Source organism: Polypterus senegalus, chromosome 8, assembly GCF_016835505.1.
Source record: "Polypterus senegalus isolate Bchr_013 chromosome 8, ASM1683550v1, whole genome shotgun sequence".
In the NCBI taxonomy this organism is placed as follows: Eukaryota; Metazoa; Chordata; class Cladistia; order Polypteriformes; family Polypteridae; genus Polypterus; species Polypterus senegalus.
In genome coordinates, this window is record NC_053161.1 from 831144 (window position 1) to 857015 (window position 25872).

A 25872-nucleotide genomic window follows, 5' to 3' on the forward strand; every position below is an offset into this window, starting at 1 on the left:
TCCTTTGCTAATTGCCTAATCCTTACCTGAAAATAGGTAACAGAAAGATAAAACACATTTGAGAAAATTAATGCTTAGCAGTTTTTGGATGCTGGTTTAACCTTTGGAGACAAACAGGTGTTTGGGGCAGATGGACAAGAGTTTCTGGTCCAACAGTGAAACAGGTGTAATGATCTGACCCAATCCACTGTTCCACCAATGCATTTTCTGGGACAATCAAAATACCTTTATATATGTATAAATACTAAGTAAACAAGTGTTAAAAATAAATACAAATAATAGAGCATTATAATTCTTTGAGCATACAACAACAACAACATTTATTTATATAGCACATTTTCATACAAAAATGTAGCTCAAAGTGCTTTACATAATGAAGAATAGAAAAATAAAAGACACAGTAAGAAAATAAAATCAACATTAATTAACATTGAATAAGAGTAAGGTCCAATGGCCAGGGTGGACAGAAAAAAAAAAAATCTGTTGGGATTCCAGACCATGAGACCGCCCAGTCCCCTCTGGGCATACTACATTATCGTATAGTTTCATTCTGCTTTGGAAGTGCATGTAATCAATGAGTTGCTTACAACATTGCAATACTGAATGTTAAATTAATTTTTAAAGTGTTACACTGTTGTGCATTTTCATCCACTTGTTATCATTTATTGTATCAGTAATATTATATGGTATGGACATGTACCATTTAGTCTTTGTGCCAACATATATATATATATATATATATATATATATATATATATATATATATATATATATATATATATATATATATATATATATATATATATATATATATATATTGTTTCATCTTATGTCACACAATTCTTACTTGTTTGTCCTTTTTAGATGCTTGTCAGAATATATACCAGATAATGATTCTGGCTGGAATTTATAAAGTAAAGAATGCTTGTAAAAAATATTTATTATGTTTTAATAAGGGACAGCACGGAAAAATGGCAGGAAACTAGTTATAAATCCTGGCTTGGTTATTATTTCTGTGAAGAGATTACATTGTTCCTGCAGTTGTGTGAGTTTTTCCAGTTTCTGCCCACGTCCCTAAGAACACTAAACTGTAGCAGAGTGAACAAGTGCAAGTATGCCCTGTGATGGAATTCTTGCACTTGGTTTTCTGGCCATTCTAAAATAGAATAAACTTGTTCAGAATATGAATTTTCTTTAAACATAAAACTGGTTGGATTGCTTTAATAGAAAGATTTGTAATGTCTGCATATAAAGAATATAAATGCACGGTTAAATGAGTTTCACGCTTTTTTCAAATCTTACTCATTTAAAATGCTTGCAGGTGAATCAATGCCACTTCTGTTGGTGACTTTAAATTCAATTCCAGAAAGATGTCCTTTCTCAGCTTTGGGCATGTGAATAAAACAAATAGAAGGATTTCATTGTGGACAAAATGTGTAAAACCACCATGCAGGGATGCTTTGATGAGCCCTTACAAAGAAGGATTATCTCTTCATTATAGAATAGAGGGAGATGTATTTTTCTTTTAATAAATACATAAATGAAATGTACATACCAAAGCCACCAAGAGCTTCTGGATTAAGCTCTATTTTCACTGAAGCCTAGTTTGCTTTCTTATGTGTCATTACTCCTGCTTTCACCTAATGGGATTGTATTCTAGATATTCAGAAAGTAACCAGTTGGGCTGCCAAGCCTGGGAAGTCATGACAATACAAGGAATTGACCCCTGGAGCATCAGTGCATACACACAAGCACGCACACTTTCATGTAACTGTGTGAGAGTTGTCAAATGTTCTTCATTTTGCCTTTCTGTTTTGTCAAAAAAAATGTAAATACACACAACATTATCATCTGACACAACTTACCAGTTTTTTTTAATGAAAACAGTACTGCAGACTATTGTCTCTGCAGTATGTATATTCTAGTTTTTTTTTTAAACCAGTTGCTGTGATTGTGAAACTCTAGGCTTTGTCTGCTTGAACAAATGTGTCTGTTATAATTTTGCGGTTTAAAATATATGTGATTTCCATCACAGTAAAGCTGGCTTTTTCTGACTTCCGACACAAAAAATGAGACCAACATGGGCAGCAATATGCTTTGCCTTTTTTATTATCAATCTTGAACGACACTTTATGACTGTAATGAAAATTGGTGTATAAAATATACCAAAATATTTTATGTCATATCTTTCATAGTGAATACAGTCCTAAAATGTTTTGCTTATGCTTTATACTTTAACTGCACTGCATTAGATATTCTTTGTTACAGCTGCAGTGTAAAAAGATTTAGTTGATGCTTTGATTTCTACTCCCAGACCAGCAGACCACACATAGTTTCTAGCTACTTTGACAGGACAGATACACTTTATGTACTGTGTCATAGTTTTGGGGGGCACTGTGATACAGTGGCTAGTATTGCAGGTGAACAATTAGTGCTGGTGCCTTGCAGACTCATTGCCCTGTGCTTTAATCCTGTGCCTGTTCGTTGTCTGTGTTGAGCTTGCAAGTTCTAATTATATTAGCATGGATCTTCCTTCCTTCTGCATACTTAAATAATTAAATATTAGGTAATTGTTTATTCAACAGTGGTCCTGTATGAGTGTGAAACCTTTAAAGGACTGCCACCCTGTCTAAGCCTGATTCCTGTGTTGTTTGTTATCTTTCTTGCAATGTTTTTCACTTTTGGAGTTATGATGCTTGAGATAATGTAAGATGAAATTGTGAGTAGCCAAACACTAGCCATATGTTAGCCACACACATCACAAGTTCACTGAACTTATCAGTGAGAAGGACTGTTGTCAGTGGTTTGTGCTTGAAAATCATCTTAAATATGGTGCTTATAACTATGAAAATTAAGCTTTGTTTTTGTTCATAAGAAAAGATTCTTACATGACTATCCCAAATTTTCATAAAGCAATTTTGCATAACTTGGGGGAAGCTTGTACATAGAAATATATATTAAATATATACATGTAGACAATAATGTATACTTGAAGTTCTTAACTGTCTTTTAAATTCTGATGTCCCCTAAAAATCATAATGTTAGATTAAGTGAAAAAGGATCAATTAATCTAACCTAAAAAAAGGTTATAAAAAATCATTTGATTTAGACTTTGAGGGAAAGTCATAGTGTGAATTTCCTGTAATCACACCATAGTCTATCCCCGGAATTCTATTGTCTCTTTCTATTCTGGTTCACTTGCATGACAGGAGAGGAAATGTGGTGAAAATAGCAGAGATGTCCAGTTTTTTCGCAGAATATCAAGAATATGAAAAAAAAATTGGAGTAGGCCTAGTAATAATCAATCACAATTTGTTAGTATAAATGTATCATAACAATGGACTGCCAATAATACAATCTGAACATCCTTAACAGCTTTAGCAAACTTCCTCAATACTTAAAAAATGAGCCTTCAATGTTAATTTAGATCTTGACACTCGTATGGTATATTGCTAGGTAAATCATTCCAGAGTTTGGAGGATCTGCCACCTACACACTTAAAAATAAAGGTGCCGATGTGGTTTTTCAGAGTGAATCATTTTTGGTTCACAAAAAAGATCCATCCATATGAAGATTCCAGAGAGAACTTTTATTTATTTAAATCCATAACAGGCTCCATTCAATAATTAACCATGACTAGATGGTAACAGATTTGTAAAATACCAATAGTTCATGATTTTAAATGCACTCTCACCGCACAGAATAACATGGCTAAATCCAAATTGCTAATAACGAACCATTATTTTTAAGAGTCTACTGTAGTTTAATTTATTATTGTAATTGTTACTGATCAGTGTATCATGTTGATCCTTAGATGTTCTCACATGCTTTGGCATTTAATGGTGTGTCCAAACTACTGCAAGTCTATGGATCACCTAGGTCCCTCATCCAGCATATGCTTTTTGACATCATACTTCTGGACTGGACTTAAATGGATGACTTACCCATATGAACAGCGTCATAATAATAAGAACATGGGGTGAAATGCTTGTGAATTAAGCAAAAGCAAATTGATGACCAGGAAATGAATGAACTATAACTGTGGGAACTAACCAGAAAGAATCATCAAAAAAAGGGTAAAGTTTAAATATCAGACATGTTGGCTGACATGATTGTCAAGTTGCAAACGCAGGCCAAAATTCTTAGTTCAAAAGGCTAAACAAGAATAATAAAATAGAACAACAAAACTTTTCCCTAACCAAAGTACTTAGTAAACAAAGCCGTGTAGTTTTCAGTATTTACCCAAAAGCCTGGCTGTTGAATGGGATTAATAAAGTATCTATCTATCTATCTATCTATCTATCTATCTATCTATCTATCTATCTATCTATCTATCTATCTATCTATCTATCTATCTATCTATCTATCTATCTATCTATCTATCTATCTATCGTGCACTGCCATCTTAAATTTTTTCATGATAACATCTTGCATAGTGACACTAGCAACCACATGACTGACAAAGAGCACTGTTTCTACAAACAACATGGCTACAGCCATGAAAATAAATTAGAGAATGTCAGCATCCTCAAAAATATTTAATTGCAGTATGGTGTCAATAAACCAAGAAAAAAGTAAACCCAAAATTAAAAGAATTGTTAAAATTATTCTGGAAGTAAAAAAAAAAAAAAAAAAATATGAATTAGTGACACGTCATATTAACTTGAACTATTCTGGATATTGTAATTTCCAGTTCTGATTAATGATACAAAACACAGTGTTAGAGATAACATAATAATACCACAATGCATCTTCCTTGTCCCTCTTACAGTGCTCTACAATGTATAATTCCTGACATTACTATGATTTAAAGGTATGGCATATGCAATACTGTACATCTCCTTCCTACTAATACTCCTACTACTTCCACTACTACTGCCGCCGATGTATTGTGTTTCTCACACTTTTTATCTGTATTTTTAAAATAATATTTGTATTTTTTCTGTTATTTGACATTTGAAAGCATCCTTCTACTTTCCTTTTGTTGTTTGAATGTGACCCATGCTCCACTTTCTGTCCAAGTTGCCTCATTTTCTTGCCCACATGCAGATTTTGGAAGACAGATTACTATCTTCCTCAGCATGATGCCCATAGTTGTTTTCAGCATGCTGTCTACACACTGCTAAGCACAGTTTGCCATTGGCAGAGTTACACAGACCTGGGTGGTGAGCCCTCTGGTTCTTTGAAAGTAAAGTAAAGCAAGGTTTAAATAGGATAATCAGGTCTGTTTTTTTCTGTAGTACTTTCCTCTCTGAAGAATCTACCTTGCTCATTATTCCTTTCTCTATTTTATTAGCCTGTCAGAATTTTATGCTAAAGTAAAAGATAAATAACCATGAAAAATTTGAATCTTAAACACAAACTGTCCCTGAGAAGTAAATAGAGAACATAGTGTGGTCTTAACTAAAATGATGGACCAGTGCTGGGCAACAATGGAGAACACACTCAAATGTGTGAAGGCCAGAAGAGGAACAAAGGAACCAAGGAGCAGAATTTGGTCAGGTGCAAGTAAAGAGACTTATAACATGTACAAGGAAGCAGTTATTAACAAAGCAGGTGTTTTGTCATGAAAGTGTCCACAAAAGGCACGTTAGACTGCAAAAGTTCTTTTTTATTGGTGGAAAAGATTAATTTCAGAAATGGCTAAATACTGTCCTTAAGAGTATTAGCTTTGTATTATTACTACACTTTGCAGTACTTAACTAGAATCAACAAAGACCTGGCTGTACACAGTTGGGAGCAATCTTGGAATAGTTTTCCACCTTTGCAAGGGCTAAACCTGAACAGGCATCTACCCATTATATTACTGGACACGAAGGACCTCCATTAGCATCTAAATGCCTCATCTTACAGAACCCATCAACCTCTTAAAACCTGGGTTAGGAACCAGAATAAGCATCTCAATCCCTAATCCTATAAAATCTCTGCCCCCTTAGTGATTTCTAGTGTCATAGTAAACTTAAAGGTAGTTTCAGTGAGAAAATACCCAAACTGTATTTCAATTTAAACTTACATTTAATTGCAAAGAAACTGGGCATATGTCAAATGTTAGATAAAATGGATGAAAACATGAACAACTTGAATGATTCAAATCAAAGTCGCACAGCAAGCTTTGTGTCAGTTGGTTAATTGGCTTTTAACTGTTACAGTCCTTGACTTCTTAGGCCAGTAGTGATACTTGCGAACATTGGGATGCTATTGCAGTGGCTAATCCGACAAGAATGTTGAAGAAGTGCTTTCAAATCCTGTCCTTTATATTATGCTTTGATGGATGATTATGCAAGAGTTAGTAATAGTTACATCAACTGATATCAGAAAATCGGTAATTTACAATATCTTTTATTGCTTGTCAGTGTTGCTACTTTTAGCTAAATGCAATAATGTTGACTAAAAATCCTAAGCACTTATTTCACACCTTTTACAAACACACTGTTTAATTTATCTTAGCTTAAATATTGTACAATCAGTCTATTTGCATACACCCTAATATGCCATTCCTCTTGAAAAAGAGATGAACATTTTTATGAGCTTACTGTCATGTGCTCACTGACCCATCCTTCCACTCCAAAAAACACTTTACTGTTAAGCTTATGTTTAAATACACACAATCAAAAATAATGCTGTGTTTAACTTATGAGCTCTACAATTCAGTTTATACAATTTATTGACTTAAAAGCTGCATCATATCTAAATAGTTGTATATTTCTCACACAAATTAAAGTACTACGAGTCTTACTTAATAAACTGCAAACTGCAGCATTTTTCACTACAATACAGTTGAGTTAAAGATTATACTAAAAATGGCAAAGCTTTAGAATTCATAGAGTAACTTAGTAACCAGCTGAGGAGCATCCTATTACAAATGTGTTTGAAATGCACCTGAGGATAGCAGAGTACATCTTGTTGTCTGTTAACATCAAGCATGGCAATGAGCAAACATTGGATGGATGCTAGCACATATGAGCTTAGTCATAATTTTAAAAATAGAGACTTTAGGATGACATTTAGACAATATAATCACTGGTGTTAACAAATAAGTGCACAATATATATTTAAAACTTGAGAGGGACATCACAGGGGTGCAGTAGTTAGCACACTGCCTTACAGTTCCAGGGCAAACATCACTGTGCAAATTTCTGTGCCACCTAGAGGTTACTACAGTTTTCTTCCACATCCCAAAGATGGTTTTGTTAGGATGACTGGCAATTTGACCTGGTTCAATAAGAGTGAATATGTATACATTATTATGGTATGTATTGGACTGGTGCCTCCATTCGCAACTTTTTTTTTGCCTTGCACCTGGTGTTTCCAGGATAGGAAGAAAGCAGGTTTCGAAAGCTGATGGATGAATAAGTCTCTTCATGTAGTAACTAAATTTCAGAAATCAGCAATGAATTAATATATTACATGTGTTTAAAAAAATAATAAAGTAAAAGCATTTTTCATTCTTTGCTGTAATAACTTGCATGCTACAAAACAGTGCTTGGGCAGTAAACAGTATAAAGATTCTGATAATGAAGCTTATCAAAATTTATTTAACTGAAATATTTTTAGTACATAACATCATTGAGTAGTATCTGGATGAACTGTTCCTGTTTAGAGTAGATTTATCATTTAATTTAGTAATACTGTAGATCAAAGAATTTATAAAATTTCAGGCAAGGAGAAAATGATTAGGCAGTTGCATTGTTGCTTACAAAGTAATTTCCATCCATCCATATGTTTTTGAACTCACTTAATCCAGTTCAGATGACTGCAGTCTATTATCACATGCAAGGCAGGATCCAATCCTGAACTGGGAACAGGTTTATAGCAAGATACACTTTCATACATCATATATGTCCACAATTTATCTTTCCAGGGCAATTCAATTTTACTCATCCTGCTCTACACACCCTTGGGAAATAGGGGGAAAAGTGGAGTACCTGGAGTAAAAACAAAAACAAAACAAAACAGAGATACAGAAGTAATGTGCAAACCCCACACAGCCAGAGATTGGGTTGGGATTAAAACTCTTCCTTCTGAAAGTGTGAGGCATCAGTGGTAATTACTGTAAAACCATACCACTCTAAAAACATGAAGTAAATGTATACTCCATAATAACTAGATGCACATTTGGCAAATGTGAAGGATGGTCCAATTTTATTATTCATTTTTTGCCCAAAAACAAGAGTATTTAATTCAGTGTAAATTGCTTGAAATCCATGATTAGTGAAATCAGTACTACTATTGTTTTTCAAGCTTAGAAAGAAGAAAATATGAAACATCTTATGATTTGAGAGGAGGTGCTAAAAGCTACATGATCATCTCTTGCCGATCATGATTGAAATGACCATATATTAGCAGGGCTACCTATCAGTGAACATAGAATCATCATTTAATTACTGTGCTCCTCCTATGTGTAAGAATAATTCTGTAAATAGACATTGTGGACTGTTTAAAGCTAGTAACCCCATTAGACACTGCATGTCATTGAAAATGTGTGAATTAGTATACTAGAGCCTGAGACATAATTTATAGTGGATTGCCATCCATCCATCCATCCATCTTCTTCCTCTTATCCAAGGTCGGGTCGCGGGGGCAGCAGCTTGAGCAGAGAGGCCCAGACTTCCCTCTCCCCGGCCACTTCTTCTAACTCTTCTGGGAGAATCCCAAGGCATTCCCAGGCCAACCGGGAGACATAGTCCCTCCAGCATGTCCTGGGTCTTCCCCAGGGCTTCCTCCCGGTTGGACGTGCCTGGAACACCTCACCAGGGAGGCGTCCAGGGGGCATCCTGATCAGATGCCCAAGCCACCTCATCTGACTCCTCTCGATGCGGAGGAGCAGTGGCTCTACTCTGAGCCCCGCCCAGATGACTGAGCTTCTCACCCTATCTTTAAGGGAAAGCCCAGACACCCTGTGGAGGAAACTCATTTCAGCCGCTTGTATTCGTGATGTCATTCTTTCGGTCACTTCCCATAGCTCATGACCATAGGTGAGGATAGGAACGTAGATCGACTGGTAAATTGAGAGCTTTGCCTTACAGCTCAGCTCCTTTTCACCACGACAGACCGATGCAGAGCCCGCATCACTGCGGATGCTGCACCAATCCGCCTGTCGATCTCACGCTCCATTCTTCCCTCACTCATGAACTAGACCCCGAGATACTTGAACTCCTCCACTTGGGGCAGGATCTTGCCTCCAACCCTGAGAGTGCACTCCACCCGTTTCTGGCTGAGGACCATGGCCTCAGATTTGGAGGTGCTGATTCCTATCCCAGCCGCTTCACACTCAGCTGCGAACCAATTCAGAGAGAGTTGAAGATCACGGCCTGATGAAGCAAACAGGACAACATCATCTGCAAAAAGCAGTGACCCAATCCTGAGTCCACCAAACTGGACCCCCTCAACACCCTGGCTGCCCCTAGAAATTCTGTCAATAAAAGTTATGAACAGAATTGGTGACAAAGGGCAGCCCTAGCAGAATCCAACTCTCACTGGAAACGGGTTCGACTTACTGCCAGCAATGCGGACCAAGCTCTGACACTGGTTGTACAGGGACCGAACAGCTGTTATCAGGGGGTCTGGTACCCCATACTCCCGGAGCACCCCCCACAGGATTCCCCGAGGAGTCCACAAAACACATGTAGACTGTTTGGGCAAACTCCCATGCATCCTCCAGGACTCTGCTAAGGGTGTAGAGTTGGTCCACTGTTCCGCAACCAGAACAAAAACCACACTGTTCCTGCTGAATCCGAGGTTCGACTATCTGACGGACCCTCCTCTCCAGAACCCCCGAATAGACTTTTCCAGGGAGGCTGAGGACTATGATCCCTCTGTAGTTGGAACACAACTTCCGGTCCCCCTTCCACCACCCTGGTCTGCCAATCCAAAGGCACTGTCCCCGATGTCCATGCAATGTTGCAGAGATGTGTCAACCAAGACAGTACTACAACATCCAGAGCCTTGAGGAACTCCGGGCGTATCTCATCCACCCCCCGGGGCCCTGCCACCAAGGAGTTTTTTGACCACCTCGGTGTCCTCAGTCCCAGAGATGGAGGAGCCCACCTCCAAGTCCCCAGGCTCTGTTTCCTCATTGGAAGGCATGTTGGTGGGATTGAGGAGGTCTTCGAAGTACTCCCCCCACCGACCCACAACGTCCCAAATCGAGGTCAGTAGCGCACGATCCCCACCATATACGGTGTTGACACTGCACTGTTTCCCCCTCCTGAGAACCCAGACGGTGGACCAGAATCTCCTCGAAGCCGTCCGAAAGTCGTTCTCCATGGCCTCCCCAAACTTCTCCAATGCCCAAGTTTTTGCCTCAGCAACCACCGAAGCCGCATTCCGCTTGGCCTGTCAGTACCTATTAGCTGCCTCCAGAGTCCCACAGGACAAAAGGATCCGGTAGGACTCCTTCTTCAGCTTGACTGCATCCCTCACCGCCAGTGACCACCAACGGGGATTGCCGCCACGACGGGCACTGACCACCTTACGGCCAAAGCTCCGGTCAGCCGCGTCAACAATAGAGGCACGGAACATGGCCCATTCAGAACTCAATGTCCACCTCCATCGGGATGTTGTCAAAGTTCTGCTGGAGGTGGGAGTTGAAGCTACTTCTGACAGGGGTCTCTGCCAGACATTCCCAGCAGACCCGCAGAACACGTTTGGGCCTACTGGGCCTGACCGGCATCCTCTCCCACCATCGAAGCCAACTCACTACCAGGCGGTGATCAGTTGACAGCTCCACCTCTCTCTTCACCAGAGTGTCCAAGATATGTGACCACAAAGTCGATCATCAAACTGAGGCCAAGGGTGTCCTGGTGCCAAGTGCACATATGAAGACCCCTATGCTTGAATATGGTGTTCGGTATGGACAATCTGTAACGAGCACAGAAGTCCAATAACAAAACACCGCTCGGGTTCAGATCAGGGGAGCCATTTCTCCCAATCACTCCCTTCCAGGTCTCGCTGTCATTGCCCACATGAGCACTGAAGTCTCCCAGCAGTACGAGGGAATCCCCAGAAGGTATGCCCTCTAGCACCCCCTCCAGGGACTCCAAAAAGGGTGGGTACTCCAGACTGCTGTTCGGCGCATACGCACAAACAACAGTTAGGACCTGTCCCCCCACCCGAAGGTGGAGGGAGGCTACCCTCTCCTCCACCGGGGTAAACCCCAATATACAGGCTTCAAATTGGGGGGCAATAAGTATGCCCACACCCGCTCGGCGCCTCTCACCGGGGGCAACTCCAGAGTGGTAGAGTCCAGCCCCTCTCAAGGTGATTGATTCCAGAGTCCAAGCTGTGCATCGAGGTGAGCCCAACTATATCTAGCCGAAACCTCTCGACCTCGCGCACTAGCTCAGGCTCCTTCCCCTTCAGAGAGGTGACATTCCACGTTCCAAGAGCCAGCTTCTGTATCCGAGGATCGGACCACCAAGGTCCCCGCCTTCGGCCACCACCCAACTCACACTGCACCCGACCTCCTTGGCCTCTCCCATAGGTGATGAGCCCATGGTAAGGGGGACCCATGTTGCTGCAGACTACAAGGCTTCAATATAATAGCAATTATCAGAGCCATGTAAGTGTTTTCAAGTAAATGTGGTTCTAAAGCTTATTAACAGTGATCACGGTGTAAAAATTGTAAAACCAAAAACCCCTTTTGTAAAAGCTCCATAACTGTGCTCTCAACATTTTGTTGAGTTCTATAATGTAGAACTTCTATGATACTTTTATTATAGATCAGAAGAATTTCAAACAAATCATACTGTGTCCCGACGAGCCCCATGGGTGCAGGCCCAGCCACCAGGCACTCGCCATCGAACCCCACCTCCAGGCCTGGCTCCAGAGGGGGACCCCGGTGACCTGCGTCCGGGCGAGGGAAAACGCCGTCCAAATTTTTTATTCATCATTGAAGGTCTACTGAACCACTCTTTGTCTCATCCCTCACCTAGGACCAGTTTGCCTTGGGTGGCCCTACCAGGGGCATAATGCCCTGGACAACAGAGCTCCTAGGATCTTTGGGACATGCAAACCCCTCCACCACGATAAGGTGCGGTTCAAGGAGGGGTTATAGTCGATTGCTTGATAAGAATATCCAAGTGCATTATAGTCAGAGGATATTATCTCTGCAGTCCAGCGTTTTATGTTATCAAAACAAGTGCATATTGTGGTTTTGGTTACTTGGTCCTGTTGACTTCTCATTTAAAAGATAATCCTACTCAGGGATGTTATGATGGCACACGTTGAATAAAAACTTTACAATGTATAACATCAACTGAATAAGCGATTTCAGGCATGTCTGTCTTTGACTATTTATGTAAATGTGAAATGTGATTATGGAGATTGTGAGATGTTATTATTATCATCAAAAAATGATGCTATTATTATGCCAGATGTAGACAGGGTTTGGGTGGTTTTGGCAATGAAAATTTCAGTAAGACACTTGTATCTTGTCAAAGATGTAATGTCTTGAAATCTCTTAGGCACTAATTGCTAGTAGGAAGGAGGAAGATAACTCTGTATTTATTTATTAGAAGGAAAAAATAAAATTTTTGGCATTTTGCATTTTTGGAAGTGGAAGTATTTGCAAGCTTTGCTTGAAATTAAACGTGTAACGATGCCTATAGTATATTTACTTCTGTTGAATAAAAAATGTTATTATCTGTGTTACATATAAATTGCAGTACTGGCTGGCCTATTAATGTAAAAAACAAAGCACAAGAACACAGTTTATACAGTCCTTAATATGTGCATCTGAATGAAGTGCTTTAAGAACTCTTCTTTTAAATTGTGATTCTAATGAAAAAAAGTATGCATGTGTTATCAAGGCTAATTCATAAACTATATAATTTTAATTAATAGACCTTGAATGTGCTGTGTATTTGTATTTTTCACATGGTGTTTGCTTTTTAAGTACAGTATATTACATGAGTAAAGATGTACAGTAATATGAGCTATATAAAAATAATTTGATTCACATGTATTGAATTTTAGCCCACATAGATGCCAACTACACCCAGTACCTTGAAAAGACAAATATTATTGAGCACTGTGTTTTTCTTTTGACAACTTGGGAAGTTCAGCTGCAAGGAAGACTTGAGACAAGAGCTCAGAAAACAGGAAGGCTGACAACTAAAGAAAGCGAGTAGGAAACTGAAGTCTGAAAGATCAAAATGAATGATATAAATTGGAAAGGTGTTGGTTTGAGAAAGAGTAGGTACAGAGAGCCCATCTTATTTTATATATTTCAACTTTCTGCACTCAGTTCAGTATGCTCTCTCCAAGAAGGGACCTATTTTTTGTTTCTTAGTTGAGCATTGGAGGTGCAGTTCACAGCCAATCTCCTGGTTGTTTGTTTCAGTCTCTGCATTCAGAAGCACTCTGTGAAGATCCAACTGTGAAGACCCTACTCATTAGAAGCTGAGATTCATTCCCTTCACTCTTTGATGCTGCCTTATCATCATTTACTGGTAAAAATCTTGTTGATCTTTTGAATTGATAGGAGTATCTCTTTGCAGTCTTCAGTGCATTTTGTGTTAAGTGCTTTATTTTATTGCATGTGTGGCCTAATTGAATATAAATTCATAGATGGGTGGTGTTGTTTTTAAATTGTTATTTAAACTAATTTAATTCTTGCTCTGAGAGATTAAATATAGATAAAGAACAACTTGAGGAATTATGAAATAAAAAGGCAGTTCACTATATGCATCGGAAAACAAACATTAGTGCATATATTTGTAAAGAAAAGGTATAATAAGGGCATATCTATTTATATGAGTGAAACAGACAAAATGGTGGTCTTTGTTTTGGACTGGAATGCCACAAATGCAAAAGCATCACTCAGTGTAAGAGTTCCAACGAATGAGCTCCATAAAGTCGAGTGGTCACTCATTGTTAAGAGTCTTGCAGGCAGCCACACAGTACTTTGTAGTGTTTCATTTTACAGCTTCTCAACGCACAGCTGTGGCTCAGAAATTGTTGTTGAGATGCAGCAAATGTAATCAGGCCATTCTATTTGGCATGCAGTAGCAATCGAATTTTACCCTAAATGTTTCCAGTTTGTACTTCTTTAACAAAAGACAGTAATTTAGAAAAAAGTTAATGGTAGTATGAAACAAATGTCTTCTGGTGATTTACAATATTATAATTTGGTGGGAAAGAGAACTGAAATTCTTTTTGGAACTAAATAGTGAACAAAACAAGCTTTTTGGAATCCAAGCTAACTGTTGACATTGTCCAGACAGAAAATACTGAAATATCAGTTACCTATTTAACATGTGGCAGAAGTATTGCTTTATGTTTTAGCTCTTCTACTATTGATTATTTAATCTTCTTTTGTTTGTTAGAGGATGAAATAAGATCCAGGCTTTATTATAACTCTTTGAAATGTATCTGGTCCTTTTGTTTTGCTTGAGCTGCTCGCTCATGTCGATGGGTCAAAAGGGCCATTACCAATTGCAGGGGCAATTATAATCTTAGCGTCTCACAAAGCCAGAGGAGTGATTTCCAGGTTTTTATAAGAGTGAACAAAAACGGCAGTATGTTAGTAATGCATTTCTGTCTTAGAAAAAACAACCGTTTCCCATGCTCCTTATTGTAAGGTTAAGGAAACTTTCACAGCTCAGCCTTCTTGTAGGGTAAAATAATTTTACCAATGTGGTTACAATTGTGTAGAGAATCTTCATGGATAAAGTAACCAATTAATTTTACAATTTACAAAAATACTGCAGAATTACCTAGCAATAATCAGGTATCTTAAAATAATATTATTACACACACACTTTTATTAATCAGACATGGCACAGACCTTTTTCATATTACATTTTAATATATAGATTTTACAATGTTCCAAGTTAGACTAATAAAAATAAAAAAGCATACAGCTGGAGAAAACATAAAAAACTGATTATAACTGATCACTAAAAATAGTTATTTGTTAATTTTTAAACATGGCAACAAAATCCTCACATGTATGATTTGTTTGAAATTCTTCTGATCTATAATAAAAGTATTATAGAAGTTCTACATTAAAGAACTCAACAAAATGTTGAGAGCACAGTTATGGAGCTTTTACAAAAGGGGTTTTTGGTTTTACAATTTGTACACCGTGATCACTGTTAATAAGCTTTAGAACCACATTTACTTGAAAACACTTACATGGCTCTGATAATTGCTATTATATTGAAGCCCTGTAGTCTGCAGGCTTATCACTGGACCAAGATGAAAGCATAGCTTAGGAATGAGGCAGATCATTGGACCAAACTTTTTAAATACCCTGAAATGTCTTTCTTGCAAACTAAATTACTATAACTTTTAGAAGTACTTGAAGAATTAAAGCACTATAGGTGTAGTTTAAAGAACATAGAGTATACAAGATAACACAGTATTATCTGAAAAAATGTAAGGGGGATTTAATTTTTTATTTTTGGTAAAGACAAATTGTCCAAACTTTAACATGTTACAGTAAATACCTCATGAAAGATTTGTGAAGTAAGAACCATGCACCACCTTGCAAGCCTCTTTTGAAGTAATTTCTGTAACATGGACCTTTTCATATATCAGAGCATAAGAGCTGCTCTGGTTTATTTAATTTATTTGTGTTCACAGTACATTATTTTTTAATTTTAATGCCACTGTGTTTTCCATGTCCTTCCTAGGATTTGTTATTTCTTCATTACTGTTTTTTGTATTGTTTTAATTCTAAATGTTTTTAATGAGTTTTTTCAGTTTATTAATATATAGAATCTTACTTTCTTTGTAATGTAAATTGCACATTGTTGCTATTACTGCTGGCATGTAAGTAATGATTTGCTGTTGATTTAGATTTATGTGGAACAGTAAAATACTGCTGTTGTATAACTTTTCCAAAAAATGACCATTGAAACTAAAGGAGGGCAAAATGCATTTATTTAGTGTTCAGTGATTTATTACATAAAGGGTAGGGATTACTGAATACTCCATGCAACAAAAGTGTGCTTCTTCAGACAGAGAGAGAGAGAGAGTTATATAACATGAGCATGTTAGAACTTAGTGTTAGCTAAGCAACAAGTGAATTTCAATTTTAAAAGAAAGTTTTGACAAACGTAGCATAGCTACTCAAACTGCCTCCTTACTTGCATTGGCAATTGAATAGTTATTACTTGAGAAAGTACTACTCATAAAAGAACAAATGTCACCATGACTAATCTTTCAGGCCTGTTAAGAGTCAATAGGAATTTCGTAAGTTAATTGTGCTTCACATACTATCAAAGAAATATGAAGTTCTATTATAGTCGCTCTGCAACTTTTGAGTTAATTTTGGTTAAACCATATTAATAGCACCATGCAATAATTTGTATGAGTACAGTAACAATTTACAAACAGACACAAGTACTGACACACAAAGTCCCATCTCTCTGTCTTTCTGTTCCAAAAAGTAGGGCCTGCTATGGTTTGCTGTTGTGCAAAAGAGCATAAAAAAGAAACAAGAAAGGAAAATAATTGCAGTGGGCCCTACAGGAGAGGCTATCTCACTACCAACAGGAGAGCCAATGTACTGTACTGTATATAAGATGTTTTTCTTAGTCTATTTCTCTAGAAACAGATTATCATCTGTCACAATTAAAACTGTAAAAAAGCTATCATTTCCCGTTTGCTAAATTAATTAAATTAACTAAGAAATTCTCAACAACACAATATAAAGCTGACGGACTCATGGAAAGAATAAAAATTATTTCTTGAGTTAAATATCTTCTAAAACTGTGGAAATCTGTCCACTTTCAATCCCTGTTTACCTAATTTATAAACCATGGGAGGCTGGGGTCTGTCGCAGCAGAACTGAGCACAAGCAAGAAGCAAATCTGAACAGTGATCAATGACATGGGCATCTTTTAAGTTTTTTACCCTTTGCACAGATCTTTTTCAGTGTGTCATTCAGCTCTAGGACTATCACCCTGTCTCATAGCTGTTCTGGCCTTTTTTTTCCACTATGTTTTTTCACATCTCCTGACAAGGTTTCTGTAGGATGTTTTTCTTTGTACTTGTTGGAATTGTTTCCATTCTTCTGTTTTTTTCACACCAAATAATACTGAACTATTTTGGAGTAAAAAATGTAAAAATCTCAAAAACGTGAAAAAAGAGTGTAGAAATATACAGTATTCTTCTGTAATGGAAGTCACGAAAATTGCCCATTCAGGAGAACATGAACTTGACATCATCAGGTTGCAGATCTTTAGTTTCATCATGCACTGCTTATTCCATTGACGTCAAATGCCCTTCCTTGGCATTATGCTCTTGCACTACTTATTCCATGGATGTATGACATGATTAATTAGAGTTATGCTCAGTTTTTGTTTTTTGATGATAGCTTTTTAGAGTTTAGATTTTTTGCTTTATACATTTACTCATAGGAGGGAACATTTTGTATATATTGAATATTGTTTTTTGAACATTATTTATTGCTTCTTGTTAATACATCTTAGCATTCTCTCTATATTGTTCTTCAGTTTCTGGCTTCTGGATGGGTGTTTGTAATTGTCTGTCCTCTGTTCTCTCTGGTAGTTTTCTACTTTTGCAAAGTTAACTTCATATCTTTGGTCCTTTTCTTTCTCCTGGACCTCTCTTTTCTTCCCCTGACATCTATCCAGCAGAGGTCATTCTGTATGGATATCATGTCTATAAAACCAATCTTAGCCTCCTGCTGGAAATCTTCTGTTTCACTCTTCCTTATCCTCTTTCTTTAATCCAGTCTTACTTGAATTTACATCAGCACAGGCCAACGGGTTATCTAACTCCAATATAGAGAAATGGCAAGCTGCCCTACATTTGGTTGGTAGCTGGTTGGTTACTGTCATGCCACTAATCTTAATCCTTAATTCTTCCCTTTTCTGAACTTTCTGTTTCATCTGCAGCTCCTCTGAATCTGTTGGGCTACACAGACATAAGTAACTTTTAATCCTGTAGGGACATCTTTTTCTACAGGGCAATTTTGAAGGGTGGGGTGGTGGATGGGTATAAAGGGGGAGGGGGTTTGTTGCTTCCTACTGTCTCTAAAATTTCTTTTTTCTATGAGTTTTGATTGTTGCTTTTTCTTTAAAGAAATTATCACAAGACAACAAAAAGGTCCCTGTCTCCCGTTTGGCATCTGTGGGGCTTTTTTTACTTTGAGGATGCAAGCTTCCAACCTAAATTTGATTTTCACATCCAGGCCTTTTTAGAATTTTGAGACTTACTTCAGTTATTCAGACTTATATTAGGATTCAGTCTTTTCGAAGTTTTGGGGGCCCAATACCACAATAGCCAGGGCTTATCCCTATAGTATGGCAATTGAAGAATCAACAAGATGGAACATTGGTTCCTCCCAGTGCACGTTAAAACACAGCCATACATACAGTACTATTGGAACATTCTAATTGCTTTTGGTAAAACCAGTTTATTACTGAAAACTGTAAGATAACTTAACCTTCTCATATGAGATTAATGCAATTTAGGTTTGCTGGGATCCAATTTACAGTTACCATTTACAAAATATGTTCAATTCAGTTCAGTTCAATTCATTCTAAACATTGAGGTCCTGTATTTGAAAATGCAATTTAATGTAGAAGGAATAAACAGTAGGTCTGCTAAGATACCACCCACCCCACACTGCCGAAGCAGCAATATGTTAAATTAAGCGTTCTCCTACTTGAGGTCACTGTTGGTGTTTCTTAAGTTTAGCAAAGGTCACTTTAAAGGACAGCAAAGTGTAAATGGCAGAATATGAATGGGGTAGGAGGAGTTAGCCTGGGGTCGTAGATCTTCTTCCTGGCCAGCAACTTCAGATCTTTGGAAGAATCAAGCAGTTATGTGAGCTTCTGGCAATATTCTACAACTCCCTCCTGCGATTCCCTTTCCTTAGTTTGCAAGGACCCCCCATCAACAACACTTTTACCATGTTTCATTTATCCAGTAATTCTGCCAACCTGCTCTTAACTCTTTTTTTACAGTTCAATATGTGGATGTTCATTTCATGTGTGAAATATATCCTTCATTGGCTTTCATCTGTACCTGTTTGTTTTTGGTAAAGGATTTATTTTTAACAACTAGTTGTCTTCAACTTTACTTATTTCTTTCAGAATTTTAAACTGTTTTTTGTTAGGTCACCATTAATGTTTATTTGCTTAAACTAAAAAAAAAATCAGCTACTTCACTGTTTCCTTAAACTAGCCCACCACCCCTAAACAATTTAGTAGCCCTTCTCTGAGTCTAGTAACTCTTCTCATTTGTGTAATGTGGAAACCAAAATTGCATTTAATATTCCAGATGAGGCCTCCCAAATATATAATAAATATTAAATGCAACCTCCCTTGACTACTCCACACTAGATATGCACAATATAACATAATATCCTATTGGTCCTTTTGATCAGTTCTGTCCAGTGTCTAGTTGCAGACAGTAACTAATTGTGACGATGTGGGTTCAGCTCCATGCTCCCATCACTGTTCGGAAGCCCTCGAACCCAACACCGTTGATAGATATAACCGAGGTGAGCTAGACAGTGAGACAACATTTGAGCAAAGGGAAGGTTCAAAAAGGTGCATAGTGCTTTTATTTAAAAGACAATCAAAAACAAAGTGTTCAATAAATAGTGCAGTTCATTCAAAATCTTCAATAAATAAATAATCCATAAAAACACGTGGAGGTAAAAAAAATGCTACAAGAAAAAACAATCCTTTAAAATCGAGGTTAAAACGTTCATACAGGAAGCAGTTTTTAAAACCAACAACAATGTCAAGCTCCGTGCTTCTTTTTGGTTAGTGTCTCACCTGCTTATCCCGCTTGGGCTTAGCAGCAGGCGAGATGCACTCTGCAGCTGCCCTTTTCTCATACACATACACAGGTCTGGAGACCTCCCGATCCTGGCTTCGGTCTGGCACTCATCCCAGACCAGAGACTTGGACTCCTTGGTCTCCAGGACTCGCGACTCCCGCTGCCTTTCCGGTCTTCTACGGCCAGTCGCCTTTCCCTGGTCACTCCCGCTACCTATTCGCTCAGCGAGAGCGACTTCCAACTCCAACACCTGGGTGTCTGCCTAACACCGAGCTTACTCGCAGCTGCGTAAGAGCGCTCACCCACCCGCTCCGTGTGTCCCCTGTCTCTCTCTTGCACCGCCTTGCTTCCTGGCTTCCTGTAACCTCCGTCCTCTTTTTTCCTTTCTCCGATCTTTTTCTCGTTCCTTTTTGATCTTTCCCAACCGACTCGCGCTTCTTTTATCATACGAGGGGCCATAGCAGCTGCAACACATTAGCCACGGGAACAATCACGGATGTGGGCAGTTCCTCACCTGTGCACTCGGTGAGAAACGCCCACATCGCAGATCACCCCATGGCTTGCTATGGCCACTACGCCCCCTCATGAAGCCGCCTCGAGTGCGGTGATTATTTATTTAAAAAGAAACGGCCTTTGCTCAGCGAGCTGTGGACCCATAACACCACACTAATCCATTAGTTTTTAGACATCTTTCTCAAAAGACTTCCTTTCTAGCTCATAACCTCTCACTGTGCAAGTAAATGAAATATAATTTTTTACCTGTGATTAGGACTTCAATTTACATTCATTACAGTTTGAAAAGGCAAGGATGAGGCTGGGACCTGTTCCTGTATCATTGGGTTTAGGGCAATAACAAACCCTGTGCAGTAAAACAGCTCATTGCAGGATACTCTCCCTTAAACTAGCTTAGATTTTAGATTGCTGTTATTTTGACCTGCTTCTCTACATATCATTGGCATTACACATTTTGTGGCCTGGCCTGTCCTAGAAAGGAACCATGCATTCCATTATCTAATGTAAGAAGTCCTCAACTAGTTTTCCTAATGTACATATCAGTGACCCAGTTGCAGCAGGCTCATTTACATTCATCAGCTCAACAGTGCAACTTGGAACAGTGAGAAGGAAGCTGAGTCCCTACGCATATTACACGACAACTAAGAATTCAGTCAGTTAGTCATTGTCCAACCTGCTATATCCTAACACAGGGTCATGGGGGTCTGGTGGAGCCAATCCCAGCGAGCACAGGGCGCATGGCAGGAACAAATCCTGGGCAGGGCACCAGCCCATCACAGGACACACACACACACACACACACCCACACACAAAGCTCACGCTAGGGACAATCTAGGATCTGCAAACTAAGAATTCAACTATGACCACAGTGCTATAAGGTGTTAACTGTAACAGCTCTTCCATTGTGCAACTGATTATAAGAATACTTATTAAAAAAACCTATTTACGTTGAATTGGAATACAACATTAATCATAGCCGGAAAAAAGAAAGCGAATACCTGTAAGTAGGGTTTATGTTGATTGAATGAAGTTTTATTTGTTTCACATAACACAATTACTAATGTGCATCTACACTTGATACCTGAAACTATCACTAACTCTTTCATGGAAATTTATTTAAATACAAATTTCATTATGTATTTTTAAAAGAAGTAAGCCTACAAACTCTACTAAAGTGGCAGCAGACAACCATTTTGAGACTACTGCAGCATATCACTTTAAACCTGGAAGAAACTGATGCATTTGAAGCCTGGCTGTATGGCCCTAAACCATATGAAGTAATGTTGTCAATTAAACATTCCCAGTGTGCCTATTTTTAACTGCCATTACTGTTTTATCTTTATAGCTCCAGAGATTCCTGACTTAATCACTTTCTGAATGGACCGCAACTGGTCCAAAGGGATGAAGTTAATTTTGAAACAATAAGTTGGCTCAGTTTGACTAAAGACTGTGTTACATTATGCAACTTTTCATGTGAGTTTCAGTAATAGTCTTCATTAACATAACATTCATAGATCGGAGGCAGTCATAGGTGTGCTCAAATGTATCCGGCCACCTAATGTCACACGCTCAGCGAATCACTCCAACTAGTCAGAGACTTGGTCCAATAACATTATACATCTTTGATTTTGTCTTTAGTTGTAGCCGGTGGGCTCTGTGTGCATGAGAGCTGACAACCAATGAATGCTGTTCGAGAAGAACAATGCATTTAAAGTAGTGATAAGGAATAAGGAACACAAATGATTTGGACTTACTAAGGAGGAGAGAAGTTCATCTTTCCGATGTGCCGTGTTTTAAGTATTCCAACAGATTGGAAAAATTTAAATAAAGGGACGAGATTGTTACTGATCTTGCCATAGTTGTTAACCTTTTGTACAACATGGACTCTGACAGGCTGCACACTATTGGCTGTCACTAAAAGGGCTCAGCACAACTGCACTGGAAGATTGTCACTCATTTGGTAAATGTGACAAGGCCGTTGCTTTCTGGTGATTTAAGCTGATGTGGTATAGTGATGCATTAAGCAGCTATAGTTGGCAAATCTGTCATACCCCATGACTAGAAGTCATATAATGTGATATTGTCTTTAGAATCTGAAAGTGGAGGATCACATGGATATCTCTAACGAAACTCTGATGATATTTTTGTGAGATCTGATAACTAGAAGAATTTTAACACTAGCCACTTTCAAATAAAAAAAAATTCACTTTTTTGAATTCCACTTATAATACTACATAATGTGAAATCATCAACCTGGGCTGGAAAAGATTATTTTCTTCCTGGGCTTGCATTAATTTTCTTTTTCTCTGTATATGAACTGAAAATCAGTGGGAACACAATTTAATTATAATAAAATAGTACCATGCCCTCTATCATGTATCACCTGTAAACATTGGAGGTAGCTTCTTTATCTCCTTAGGGAAAGCGAGAAAGACAAGTGCCCAAAGAAAAGGGGTTTCTAGTTTTTTCTTTTTACATCACTGGTTGATTATTCTGTTTAACTCCACTTTCATATATGTTTAAGTGAGGGCCAACAATACATTAGGCACACCCATTATTGTCCAGTTATCTGCTGATTTATTAATTATAGTGTAGCTGCTAGAAAAACTGAAGGGAATGAAAAACTTAACTTCTCAAATTATAGAGAAACTGCCTCGGGGAGTCCCTGACCAGTGGATCACCTTTTATGCAGGCTGGCTGAGGCACATGAGACCAGGTCTTCTCCCATGACATTTACTAACAGGAAATTGCAGAGCTTATCCTGCTTTTTCTACATTTTTCTTTTCCTATTTTCAGTTCTTGAGACTTATTTTCTGATTGTTTTTTTTTATTTTTTTGGGAGCCAGAGGCTGAATAGTGTTTTGTGCTTTTGGAACATTGGTATAACTTATGCACGACTACCCTGAACTGGCTGTTCTGTTGTCTGTTCATTAGTCAGCTTTGATTTTTAGCCACAGAATTACTGTCACTCTGCTAGTTGTTATTCAAGCAAAATGTCTGATAACACTGGGTCAATTTTTTATGACTTGAACAAATTTGTATTGACTTTTAATTCAAAACCCGCAAAATATAATAACAAACTTAAGCTAAATTTTGATATTAAGCAGGTTATGAACAGTAAATGTGGAGTTCAACTTGTTATCACTCCTTCAGTGTAATAAATAAATTATGACTAAGATGGACTGGGAAGGTGAATGAAGTTTAAAATGCATTTAAAAATAAAACATAATAGAAAGGAAATTTATGTGTGAAAAATTTGTAATGCACACACTTTTTATTATATGAAACTATGACAGCACCAAAATACTTTCAATTTATTTTAAAGTTTTTTTTTACCTTTTCTTAACTTTTGAAATATAAAAAGTTTGACATGGTAGTGCAGTGGTTAAATTCTACAGTCCTAATTCATATCCCATCCTGGTCATTGTGTTTGTTGAGCTTTCTTTTTCTTCTTGTGGGTTGTTTCTTTGAGTACTTTGGTTTTGTCCCTCAACATGAAGACAAGCAGGTTGAGCTAATTGGCAGATCTAAATGAGCCACATGCCATTGAATATTAATGGGTGTGCATGGCCTGGCATTGAATCCAGGAATGTGTGTACCAGGCTTTTCTGGCCCATTTGACTTTCTCTCTCTATGCTCTCCTAGCTTTCCTCTTTACACTGTAATTTCCTTATCTATCTTAAAGGCATGAGTGATATTTAATTATAAACTTTAAATCTGTCAGATTTTTCAGCTCTGTATACTTTTAAATTACAATGGCTGGTTGTTTGTACTTTGTGACCAGCTTTGTTTTCAAGCCAGAGACTTGAAATTTGGCACCCAAGAACTTCTTACCATAAGTCTAATTTTTGACATATAATGTTCAGTCTCGCCTCTGCAGGGAGGTTGAGGCAGCTTAGGGTTATATTGAGTGGCAAGAAGTATTACAGTGACACGCTGTTTTATTGGTGTTGTGATGGTTAGCCATTTTATGTTATCCAAAGATCTTGACCATACGTTGTTCTCTCTTGCTATATGAATCTTAGCCTTAAGAGGTCTTTTAATTTTTTACATTTAAGAGGGCTCACTTAAAGGTCTCCCAATGTTGTATCTATCCTAGTGCGTATATAAACACAGGGAACTCTAGTTGCTGTATTACATCTTGCCTGAAGAAGGGGCTTGAGTTGCCTTGAAAGCTTGCATATTGTAATCTTTTTAGTTAGCCAATAAAATGTGACATTTTGCTTGACTTCTCATTACATTCGTAATGGCTAACATGTTACAACACCCTAGTAGTACATCTTTCCCCCAAGAAATCTGTGTTTGATTCCCATCCATTACATGTAACTTTTCCTTTAATCAGTAATTTGTTTCACTGTTTTTGTTGTAGCCCCAAGCTATGCACATCTAAATAATGAAAAACTACTTTTGCAAAATGCATGAATGAATGTAAACTTCTGCAAAATTTTATTTTAAGTGGAGTGGAATTGTAATTTAAACAATTTAATATTCAATACCGGGCCTTTGTAAAATTCTATATGTATTAAAGTATTATAGGGTGGTCCAGATCTAATTATGTCATTTTCATTACGCTATAACTTATTAAGTTTATTACATAGAAAATCATCTGGAAAATCCCGGACCATCGATAAGTGTGCGAATTGACGAAATGAAGAATCGTCTTCGTGCTGAACTGGAATCGCCCCCGCATAAATCAAAGTCATCCAGACGATCTGGATCTGCATAATTAGATCTGGACCACCCTGTATTGGTTATACCTGATTTTCCCACAAAATTCCAAAGACACACAGGTTAGGCTTTCTGACAGCATTAACTTGACCTGGTGTGAGTGGGTGTGGACAGGTGAATGTAAGTGTGCCTTCCAGTAAATGAGTGATTTTGTTGGGATTTGTTTTGTGCCCCAATAATCCTGAATTGGATCCAGACTGTTTGAAAATCACTTGTTTGATGAATGGATGGTATATAGTGTATATGATTTATTAGTGTGATGAGTATGGCTGTTATTTCTCAAATGATGACTATATATAATTAATTCTTATTTACTTAATGTTATAATTTTCATGGGGATGATGTGTGAGAAGAAGAATTTTAATAGCTATTTCCAAGTTTTTTACAGAAATTCCCACAGAAGCTTCATTTTTCCATAAATTCTTGTGAAATCTAAACAAGGAAATATTGAATCTTTTGTACCAATTTGCTATTCTGGATTTTCTTTAGCTTTCCAATATAATAACAGCAATACACCATGTTGGTGTGTTGATTATCACTGCTGCCTAATGGAGTGAGAGTTCTATGGTCTCATGTATAACGGCGTGTACAGAATTCACACTAAACATGGTGTACGGACAAAACTGGAAATGTGCATACACACAAAAAAATCCAGATACATACAACTGTGCATACGCCAAGTTCCACGCACTTCCCCTTTATAAAACCCAATGAACGTGAAATTTAACCATTGTAAAGCAGAATTTTGCATATTTGAATATGCAAATCAATATAAATAGCCCCTTCCATTCAGTGCCTTGCTAAAAGACAATGGCAAAAGCACCGTTTGAAAAAGAAGAATTTCAGCAAATGCCAAATGGAGGC

The 25872-nt window shown here is 37.9% G+C and overlaps 1 protein-coding gene across 6 annotated transcripts in view; it reads left to right on the forward strand.

Moving 5' to 3' along the window:
• Positions 1–25872, forward strand: part of wnt5b (wingless-type MMTV integration site family, member 5b) — a 353134-nt gene that overhangs the window by 148749 nt on the left and 178513 nt on the right. For 4 of the 6 annotated variants that reach the window (XM_039760581.1, XM_039760577.1, XM_039760578.1 and 1 more), the window contains exon 2: positions 13343–13451. The exons of the other annotated variants lie outside the window; for them this stretch is intronic. Coding sequence is in view for 3 of the 4 variants with exons in the window: in XM_039760577.1 (XP_039616511.1) it covers positions 13428–13451 (24 nt within the window). In the remaining variant the exon portion in view is untranslated. The remainder of the gene's footprint in view (positions 1–13342; positions 13452–25872) is intronic. 6 annotated transcript variants of the gene reach the window in all.